Raw genomic sequence first — 10,849 nt, 5'->3', positions numbered from 1 at the left:
ATTATTTAAACTTTATTCACTTTTTTACCTTTTTATTTCTGATTTGGTTTTGTCAGACATTATCCCCACATCAAATGTCTATTTATTTTTTCACTTTAGCCAGTAATTCTGTGTGAGTCACTCATACTTCGGTTAGTTAAAAATAAAATAAAAGATTGTAAGAATGTCTAATCGAAGACAGTTTATTTTGACGGTGTAGATCTTGGGTGGGGTCGTGGGGTGGGGTGGGGTGGATGTATAAGTGTCTCTTGCAGCATTTTTTCCGTGCCATAAAACCCTTTTAACGTTAACGGAATGAGGACTTCCGAGGCCCATTGAAGGCATCATGAGTCCTCGTACCGCCCACTGTGACACACCCCCCTCCGCTGCTTCCGCTCAACAGATCTCCCTCAAAACAACAACTTTAAACAAAAGGTTTAAATTAAACAAAACTGTTTATAACACGTCGTGTTTGTCTTTATCACCACGTTATCAGTCATTTACATAAAAAAACGAAATATATAAGTAACTTAAAAAATATATATAATTGAAAAATTAACTAAGTACTAAGTAACAACTCATCATATTGTTTTATCATTATGTGAATAATTTTTTTTAATTTTTAATTTTTTTCTCGTTTTTGTAACGTGTGTAAAGAGACAAAGGAACCTCCTTCACTGTGACATAAATAATAGATGAGCTCCGTGCAGACACTCTGAGGTTTGTGAGGACTTCATCGCTCTGCCGTCACACAGTGGACGGCTCCCAGTCTCCTATGAATGAATGAAGCTTCATTCTGTTTTTTTTTATCCTATCTGCAGCTGCACTCCTCAGTGATCAGCATCACTAAGGAAGCTTCTCTCAAAGAGCTGTTTTCACTCAGCCTGGAACTTTGCCAGACTGCACTCAGGTTGACAAGAGCATTTCACTTTGGGACAGGAGAGGAGAAGGAAATGGGTTTTAAATGCTGAAAAAAAACTGTTCAACTGTTCAGTCATCAGTTTTGCTTTTAGTCTGATAAGTATTTTTGTCGTCGTTGACGAGCAGCCATGATTTATTCTGGATCCTGTGAAAGTCAGTGAGTCATGAACGTCAGCCTGTCCAGGATTTCACTGTTCCTGTGAAATTAGTTAGGTCTTAGAGCGGTGCTTCAGAGGTTCTGGATCTTAGGTTGTTGTTGTTGTTGTTGTTGTCGTCTCTGCTTCCTGGACCACATGCCAGGTTAAATGTCTCCTCTTTTACTTTAAGGCAACCTGCTGCAGGACCCCATAGCCCCGACCGACTCTTCGTGTCAGCACTACGTCTGTCGTGGCTGTAAGGGTCAGAGGATGCAGCTGAAGCCCTCCTGCAGCTGGTGTAAGGACTACTCCCGCTTCGAGGAGAACAGGCAGCTGTCTCTGCTGGTGCACTGTTACAGGAAGCTCTGTCTCTACATCACACAGTCTCCGCTCGCATCGCACATAGCCAGCGCCGCCGGCGACTCGCCAGACCTCCAGGCCATCCTCAATGAGGGCGTCGTGTTGGCGGAGAGCGAGCTGAAGGCCGAGGATGTTGCTGAATCTTCAGAAACTCCCCCTACAGGTCAGGTACTGGAGGTAAAGGGGGAGGAGCTAAGCCCCGTGAGCCTTAATGGAATACATGATTGTAACGGCCTGACCAGTTCACACGCTCTGTCCACCATCACCGTTGAGTCAGATGCAGGTCAGGCAAAACAGGGGGCAGTTTCTCTGGGGAAGATCCCGGTGTGTGTGAGTGTCACGGGAGGTGGGGAGTCAGGACTGTGTGACATCAGCACTGTTGGTGATGACCTCAAACACGGAGGTGGTCCGATGCTGTTGAGTGTGGAGGAGGTGCTCAGGACTCTTGACACAGACGCTAAGCCTGATCCCACACTTGAACCGGACCCCCAACCAGACTGTCCCTCGTCCGTACCACAGTCCGTACCACAGTCCGTACACAACGGACCTCACTGTGCGTCTGGTCCGGACTCCTCCCGCCTCATGCCGTCCCTCCCACCAGAGAGCTGTGGTGTCTCGCCACCCTCCGTGCAGCTTCCTTTACAGCCCTCCACGGTCGCCCCGTCTTTGCCACACCGGTGCCACCGCAAACGTTCGCACTCGGAGAGTGACCGCGAGAAAGTGCAGCCTCTCCCCATCTCCAGTTTCCTGCGAGGACCTCCCGTTTGCACCAACAGCTCCACCCACCACCCCATCACTGGCGTAACCACCGTCAAACAGGAACCTAAATTTGTCACAACCTCACCCCTCCATCATCTTGCCCCCGTGCCGAACGGCGGCCCTCCCAAAGTGGGAAAGGCTGTTCTCGTCTCCAACAAAGTGGGAAAGGCTGTTCTCGTCTCCAACAAAGTGCTAAAAAAGACAGTGGAGCATCATGGTGTTGCCAAAAAGGCATACACCAAGGCCAGACAGGGGGCGCCAAAACCCCGTGCACAGCCCCGTGTGCCCCCTCACCCACACCCACTAACTCACCCGCCCAGCCCTTCCAAACCTCTGTACAAGAAACCAGTGGAGAAGAAGGGCTGTAAATGTGGCCGAGCCACACAGAACCCATCAGTGTTGACCTGCAGGGGGCAGCGCTGTCCCTGCTATTCCAATCGCAAGGTAAGAAAAGTAGTAGTATTAATGTAAACACAAAAACAAAACAAAAAAATGGAATTGTTAATTGTTGTTATCAAAGAGCGGCCTCAGGGTTTGTTCAGTTCAACTGTAAAATGAAATGGAAACAGAAGGTGTCGTTGATGGAAGGATGAGGAGCAGAACGGTGGTCGTTGACATGTTGCTTTGTGGTTTGCTGCTGTAGGCGTGTCTGGACTGTATCTGCCGCGGCTGTCAGAACTCCTACATGGCCAACGGGGAGAAGAAGCTGGAAGCCTTCGCTGTTCCAGAGAAAGCTCTGGAACAAACCCGACTCACGCTGGGAATCAACCTCACCAGCATCGCCGCCGCCGCCCTGCGCGGCCCAGCCACCAGCTCTCCCGCCGGCACACTCCTCAACGTCACCACCGCTACGGGGTCGCCTGTCACTGCCGCCTTTCTGTCGGGGGCGGGGCACGACAACAGGGGCTTCGATGATTCGCTGGAGATGAGGTTCGACTGCTGAAGCTCCGCCCACTCACACTCAACCCATCTGTGTCGACTGGTTGGACATTCCCCCCTCTACTGGCTGTCATCAACGTGACAGCGTCTCAGGGCGGAGCTTGAACGAGGCAGCTAGAGTGACAGGCGGTTACAGAAGCAGGGATGGTTAGGCCCCCCTGTGGCTGTCAACGAGAACTGCAGTGGTACAGCTGTGTGCGTGTGAAGGAGAGGTTATCGTGAAGGTTATTAGTGCAGATACAAACATATGACCACCAGGGGACAGTGTAATTCATAGGAAAAGAACTTTGTCTACATGGATTCAGCGGTGTCTTTTCAAAGAGACATTTTTTGTCCTGTTTTTTTAAGTTGCCGGTGCAGAGTTGATGAGTGTGAACCAGAATATTTTTAAACACAAGCAGACGCTGACGCTTTGATAACATTTATAGATTTAACAAACAAAACAAACCAATCAGATGAGAGGCAGTGGTGGAAGAGTGGCTGGTTCTAACATGAACTGGGCTCAGTAAGAAAAACGCCCCCTGCTGGACTAAATTACCCTTAGACAGCAACAGGTGGGATTAAATCCAAACTCCACCAACAATGACGTGAGGTGAGGTCATATCTGGGAACATTTATTAAAAAACAAATATGAGTATTTAAAAATATTTATTAAAATTAACATTTGTTTGTGAGTGAAAATGACATTTTTCCTCTTCTTGCCATTGAATAACTTTAGGTTTTTGTGGCCTGTGTTCAAATCTCTGGTTCACTGCTCGGTCTGCTCTCTGCGGTTCTTTATGTTGTTTCAGAAATCCTACACACACACACACACACACACACACACACACACGCTGCTATTCACTACATAGGACTGAAGAAACTCGTTTTTCTGTTTTTCCTCTTCTGTCAAAGAATACTATGTTTGCAGTATTTATTGTTGGTCCTCTGACACAGGTCACGTGTTATAGCTTCAGTGTTTTGTTTGTGTCTGTCCCTCACCACTGCTGTCCTTCCTCTTTGGACTCTTTTGTCTCCTCTTCAGTTTGTCTCTTCTACTTCTTCTCCTTCAAGGCATTTAAATAAACCTGTAACATAATTGTACAATATTTCCACAAAAAGAAAGAAAATGAAAAAAACAAAAACAAAACAAAAAACAGTACTGCAGTCTTGGTGTGTTCATTTCACCTGTTACGTTTTTCCCCTTGTTTCTCCTGCAGTGTTCTGATTGAGACACCAGAGGGCAGCGATGACAACAGGATAAGATACTGCAGGGCCTCTTTGTACACCAACGGGGCAGAATATGTACTTTGTGTGTATATCTATATATATGTATGTGTATACATATATGTACACATGTATGTATGTATATATATATATATATATATATATATACTGTATGTATATATATTTATATTGTTATTACTGAGAGGGACACAGTAACCCCCCCGCACCCCCCCATCACTGTATTCTGCAGCTGATCTGATGTTTCTAAAATGGATGAAACCCTCTGACTCCATGGCCTTCAGTGTTTCACAGGTCCAGGACCAGACGTTTTAAGGTGCGGAGTCTAAATGAGCTGAGGTGGAACCTGACGCTGCTTTCATGAGTGGCTCCTCTGAGGAGCAGGTGTCTGATGGACTTAAAGGTAAATTACAGACGCTGCATTTGAATCTCTGACTTTGTTTAGACTCTTGTCGCTGCAGGTCAGAGTTTAAAACCTCGCTGGGTTTTAAATGTTTAATTTCACATATTCACACAGAAACTCGTTCGTATTTACATTCACATTTATTTTTCAAAATCTGCGCAGTAAAAAAATAAATTCCTTTTCTTTCTTGTCTTTCATCTGGATCATGTTTTTTTACTTTTCTTTCCTTCAGCTGGAGCCAAACACTGACCAATCACAGCTGCAGAGACACCACTGGACTCCAGGTACTCCACTCTCCACAACACACTGTTCTGTAGAACAATCATTCAACAACAACAACACACGCCCACCTTCAGAGGGAAGACGAGACCCAGCTGGTCCGTCACAGAGTTCAACTGTGTTCGTTTGTGACCTCACTGTTAGAAATACTTTGTTCAGATTTACATCAGTGACACAAACTGACCACAGGAGGCAGTAGTGGACCAGCAGTTTCTCATGTCTCTGAGCTAAAATCAGTGATTTTCTTTATGGACTTCAGTATAAACTTTAGTTTCCTGTTGAAAGTGAACGTTTCCTTAATTGGCCAATGTAACGACCAAATTGCTAATAAAAGTGTGTGTGGTTTAAATCTATTTTTGTGTGAATTGTCTGAGCATGAGGATGGAGGATGGAGGATGACTGTGAGGTGTGAACTAAAGGCACTGACAGATCACAGACCGACTGAGTGGATTAGACGTAGTTGTCCCAGCTCCACCTGGACTTCATCAGGACAACAGAAAATCTACATCAGTGAAAGATGTTCTTTTTTTTTTCTCCACATCTGTCTCTAATTCAGCAGCACTCTGGAATACCAGCCCAGGAATACCAGCTATTACAGAGTGGCCTTTAATGCACCATTTGGAGAGCCACAGTGGGGCGGGAGCCAGAACACTGACAGACTGACAGCAGAGAGGAGGTCCAGGGAGGAGGGGCCTGTGATGCTGTCGCCAAGAGAAACACGAGGAGCCGGGTTTTCATGTCTGACTAAAACCTCAGAAGAACAATGTGGAGCGGCCGATGGTCGGAGCTGCTGCCAACGCTGGCTGCTGGAAGAAGGGCTTCATTCAGTCTTTCTCTGTCGGGGGCCGCCCTGGGCCCCAGACCTAAAATTAAATTATAATTTACACAAAGAAAACACGTATTAAAAAGAGAAATTCACACTTATGTCATGTGAAACCTTCCTGCTTCAGTGAGAAGGAACCAGAACTGCAGAGTGGGTCACGGATCTCTAATAGGAACCAGACAGAAGCTGAGCTAACTGACCACCGGAGGCAGCAGTGGACTTCCCGGTGTGAACCCACCCTCGTGTAGACCCCACGGTCAGGAGCAGAAGAGTGACCTCCACCTCTGTGGATCATCATCTCAGGTTCTCCACCTTGTTTACAGACATCTTTGGGAAAAACGTTTTCAAACTCTGTAAACTCTAAAAAGTTGTAAACTCACAGGGAATTCTTAAAAGTGGGGGGGGTTTCATGATCACTTCAGCCAGTCTGAAGCAGCAGCTTCTGATTGGACAGTGGCCTGGTCCATCCTCATCAGTGATCGTCTCACAAACAAAATCAACTCTCTCTAAACCTCCACCTCCTCAAGATCAAACTTCTGTCTCTCCTCCGTCAACAAACCCGTTGATTTTGTGATTTTAGTTTCTTTGAACAAGTGCTTCACCAGAAAAAAAGAGTTCAAATGTTTTTGGTTTCTGACTTTTCCAGGCGTCCAGTCGTCTAGCTGATGAGAAAAGCTCCAAAGAAGCTGCTCTTCTCGTCCATGTCCACGGCAGAGGCGTTGGTCACCGTGACAAACAATCGATCGCCAGCGCTGAGAGGAAACAGCCCCCCCTGGTGGGCGGAGTGTAGAGAGAACTGGGAGCCCTGGGACCAGCAGGACGTTCGACTGGTTTTCATCAGCAGGATGGGAACAGGGTAGGAGCTGAGCTGTGGAGGAGGAGACGGGTGAGTGGAGGGGTGAGTCAGATGATGTGTGGGAGTGATATGATATCAACTAAACTAAAACAGCAGCTACAGTTAGCACTGTCACCAGCAGGGGTCACCAAGTCTTCCAGACTGGAGGCAGGTCTTACCTTCTTGTAGACGTACTGCAGCAGTGGTCTTCCTCTGTCCTGCTGCTCCCCTCCCTCCTCCTCCTCCAGGGAGTGGGTGTGTCTGAAGTACGTCTGAGCGTAGACATAGTAAAGACCGGGCTGTGGCACCACCAGCTCTCCGTCCACCAGCTGGACGTCCTGGAGAAACGCCAGTCCTTTCTGACCCTCCCACCATGAGATCTTCTGACCCTGGACCCGGCGACCAGCTGAGACCGGCCCTGGAGAGAAAAACAGTTGGTGTTAGAAAAAAAAAAAAAAGAACAACCCAAAAACAACCTGAAGAACTCACCTCCTCCTCCTCCTCGCTCTATTTGGGGCAGGAAGCTCCCAGTGACGTGTGCAGCCACTTTGGGGCGAGGTGAAGCCCTGTCCTCCATCACAAGTGAGGGCAGAACACGAGACACTTCATCTGACCCAGAGAAATGACCACAGGAGTTAAGACTGAGCAGGTGAAGACGGGCCTTGATTGATTATTGATCAGTTTCTCACCTCTGACCGCAGAGGAAATCTGCCTCTGGTACCGCTGAGACACCGACTGGAGGCAGAACAGACCCCCCCCCACAGTAATCAGTTAATCAGATTGTGGTGCGTTTAGATGACACGTGGTTTAATGTCAGGAGTCTTAACTTTATGACAGTGATGACCGAGGGTCAGGAGAATCAAGTCCTACATTTTTAAAATTTTTTTCTGCCTTTTGTTTCTGTCCGAGGTTTGACTTTGTTCCTGAGGTTCTGGGTGACACCGTAACCCACGATGCTTTGCTCGTCTTAGGTCACAGCTTCATGTCCAAGTTATGTAACCATAAATCTGGCCCTGAGAATCAAACCCCAAACCCTCAACAATGCCAGCCCCTCCCATTTTATATTTCCTTAAACCAATTACGTTGGTGCCGCCAGAACCAGGACCGGAGTTCTGTCCAACCTCAGAGAATTTAAAGCTGAGGTCAAAGTTTGTGTGTTGGTCAAATTTGTCGAGCTGCAGCTCTCAGTGGCGACCAGCAGGGGGCCAGAGGTTCGCTGTGAATCAGGACAGTGACAGAAAACAGAACATTTAGCTGAAAAAACTCCGGCCTAACCAAGAATCTGTGTGAAGTCTGGCGTCTGCTCAGTGTCGGGGCTTGGATCAAAGTGTTTCTGAAGACTTTGTTGTTCTTGGACAATGTGGTGGCGCTGTTTCTCATAAACAACAACAATGAATAACAAAGAAAGATATTACATATGCTGTCATAAATCTATCACGTATTTTCAACTTTCACAACATTTCCATGTAACTGTGGTCCCACTCATCTGTCTTCTCTTCACTGCTGTCACATTATCTCACACATGGTGTCAAACGACATCAGCTCCAGACAGAACAGTGGAGAAAATAGAGCAAAGAAAACGCGAAAGGTCGACCAAAGTATTAGGAGCAGAATAAGAAAAAATGTCAAGATGGAAAAAAACAAACATTAAAATATTGAAAACCTCCTGAACTTGAATTTTAATAAGATTAGGAAAAAATGCCTACATTTTCAAAGAGGTAAAAGTTTTAATACATGGAGGTTAAAGGATAACCAACTTCACTAAACATAAGCCAAAAAATAAAACACTGCCTCGAAACTCTAACAGAAATACCAAGAAATAATTTACAGTGGTGAGCGGTGAACATGGGAGGCCAACACCTGGATCAAACCGTCTGAGGCTAAAAACTAAAACCTACCCAGAAAAAACTCAAATCACCGCAGGGCTGAAGTAAATCCACAGAAAGTCTGGAGCTCGCTGTGATCCTGGGTCAGTTTATTCAAACTCCTCTGTCAAAGTTGGAATCTTTAAATCTTTTTTTTTTTTTTTATCAACAGGGAGAACGTACAGCTCAGTGAAGTGTTGTGTTGTCAAGGAAACAAAAGGAGGCGACGACAGTGAAGACGACAGCATCATTTGTTTTCCCATGTGAACAGAAAAGTGGAGCTGCTGAGTGAGAAAAGACAGAGCAGAAGGAGGAGGAGGAGGAGGAGGAAGAGGAAGAGAAGGAGGGTAACCTGGGAAAATAAACGATGGCAGCAACAACAGAGTGTGTGTGTGTGTGTGTGTGTGTGTGTGTGTGTGTGTGTGTGCGGAGGTGAATGCATTCCTGCACTGATTAAATGACCCAGGATCACCTCCCGTCATGAAGGAGCTCATTGTGTCTCCACTGACACTAATTTCAATCTCTTTCTTTCTTTTTCAGCTGAGACCAGAACAGAATTCCACTGCAGCTCAAACCAACGATGGTCCTGGAATTAGGAATTATGACGACAGAAAACTGATAGAATGTCCTGCCTGTAGGTCACACACAGAGTCTGTCTCTAAAAAGTTATGTTTCAGCTTAAATGTTATCTCAGTTAAAGCTAAAAAAAAAGCCATGAGCTAAAAGGTAGCCTAGAAGAAGCTAATGCTCCACTGACCAAACCAGACAAATAACCACACTCACCTGAGTTAGTGCTAAGAGTTAGCCAAAGCTATCACTAATATTCGATTCCTGGAAGCTCATAAAAGACAAACTGGATTTAGTTTGAAGTTCATGTCCTCCTCTGTGTGTGAGTCTGGAGATGAAGAAACGCCTTCAAACAACAATGTGATAATTATTATAATTCTATTCATTATAATCGTTATTTTCTTCATCACACAAAAGGTGCTACGTTTCCTCATACGCCCGTGTCCTCATTTCTTTTCTGTGGTGTCCTAAGGGGGGACCCAGAGCCGAGGTTGAGTCTGGAGAAAGATCTGCATCTGCTGTGGTAGAGAAGAAGAGGCGCAGACCAACAGTCTGATGGGTTTCTGAAGAGTCAGACTGTGGAGTTTCTTTTCTCCAGAAGTCTTTGCTCAGTTTTTACTTTCGCTCTCGTTCACCTGTTTATTTTTTTAACCACATCAAACCTGTTTTTGTGGTTTCTCTTTGTTTCTGCTCCAACATTAAAGGTCAAGTTCATGTTTTGAATGTAGAGTGTTAGGCAATGGGCGTGGCTAAATGATAGCTCGAAGGCTAGATAAGATTATTATAAAACAAAGCCGTGTCGTCTGCTGTAAGAGTTAGTGATAAGGAAGCAAATATTAGACACAACCCAGACTAAAGACAGTCACTGCATCTTTTGAACACAGGACGGTGTCAGAGAGGTCAGAGGTCAGAGGTCCTTACCTTCTCAATGAGCAGGTGAAGCTGCTGCGACACTTTCCAGCAGGGGTCTCCACGCACTGCTGTGAGGCTCTGCAGGTCAGCGCCGGTCAGACATGAAACGCTGCTCCGGGCAAACGTCTCCTTCATCTGCAGGGATCAGAGAGGTCAAAGGTCATCGTCCTGTGGAAGTCGCTCAGTGCTGACAGTCGTTCCCAACGTCATGGAGGTAAAAATTACTTCTTTTTTTTTTCTCCCATGTTTCCACAAAAACCAAATCAAAGGTTAAAAATTCAAACGTTGGCTCAGAACTGAACATAAACTCAAAGGAACTGAAGCTCCATGAAGATATTAAAACAGATAAACGTTACATATTTGATTATTGGCCAAAAAGTTAAAACCACCCTGGGAATCATCCAACTGCCTCTGAGACAGTTCACTCTGCTGTTGATGAAGTGTTTTTACAGGATGAATCATTAATCCAGGGACGGGGTGGGGGGGGGGGGGGAAGATAAAAAAACAAACATTAACTAGTACACAAGTACTACAGTACTACAGTACTTTAACACCTGCCTGTTGTACCTTGAATCTTTTCATATTTATCACCTGGTACATGGTGTTATCCATGGTGTAATCCTAGTCTGGGGTCCCTCCTGATCTGACCCCGATTTAAACCCAGTTCAACTCTTGTGAAACCTGATTTATCTCCAGGATGTATTCAAACTGTGTTCCTGACCTAGTTTGTCTGTCACTCACATCTCTGTCAGCAACAACAACAACAATCATCCTTACAACAACAACAACAACAACACCAACACCAGAACCAGAACAGCCTGAACTGTCAGTCAGCACGAAGTCTTG

General features: G+C 45.8%; 2 protein-coding genes and 1 long non-coding RNA gene across 3 annotated transcripts in view; 2 read left to right on the top strand and 1 right to left on the bottom strand.

Annotated features, from left to right (window-relative positions):
- msl2b (MSL complex subunit 2b) overlaps positions 1–5,072 on the top strand; it is a 6,852-nt gene extending 1,780 nt beyond the window's left edge. Inside the window, exons 2-5 of the mRNA XM_025054354.1 lie at positions 1,228–2,600; positions 2,800–4,386; positions 4,604–4,722; positions 4,955–5,072. Coding sequence (XP_024910122.1) covers positions 1,228–2,600; positions 2,800–3,099 — 1,673 coding nt within the window. The 3' untranslated portion in view covers positions 3,100–4,386; positions 4,604–4,722; positions 4,955–5,072. The remainder of the gene's footprint in view (positions 1–1,227; positions 2,601–2,799; positions 4,387–4,603; positions 4,723–4,954) is intronic.
- An 842-nt stretch (positions 5,073–5,914) lies between these two features.
- Positions 5,915–9,711, top strand: LOC103377511 (uncharacterized). The gene is made up of 3 exons (XR_003049308.1): positions 5,915–6,127; positions 6,471–6,710; positions 8,697–9,711. It is a non-coding gene; the product is annotated as an uncharacterized LOC103377511 (long non-coding RNA).
- tnfsf10 (TNF superfamily member 10) overlaps positions 6,217–10,849 on the bottom strand; it is a 4,943-nt gene continuing 310 nt past the window's right edge. The window contains exons 2-6 of the mRNA XM_008308348.3: positions 10,013–10,138; positions 7,349–7,394; positions 7,149–7,268; positions 6,839–7,077; positions 6,217–6,692 (exon numbers count right to left, since the gene is read on the bottom strand). Coding sequence (XP_008306570.1) covers positions 6,483–6,692; positions 6,839–7,077; positions 7,149–7,268; positions 7,349–7,394; positions 10,013–10,138 — 741 coding nt within the window. The 3' untranslated portion in view covers positions 6,217–6,482. The remainder of the gene's footprint in view (positions 6,693–6,838; positions 7,078–7,148; positions 7,269–7,348; positions 7,395–10,012; positions 10,139–10,849) is intronic.

Source organism: Cynoglossus semilaevis, chromosome 3, assembly GCF_000523025.1.
Source record: "Cynoglossus semilaevis isolate Cse_v1.0 chromosome 3, Cse_v1.0, whole genome shotgun sequence".
NCBI lineage: Eukaryota > Metazoa > Chordata > Actinopteri > Pleuronectiformes > Cynoglossidae > Cynoglossus > Cynoglossus semilaevis.
The sequence above is the reverse complement of the archived record's forward strand: the minus strand, read 5'-3'. Positions and strand labels throughout refer to the sequence as shown.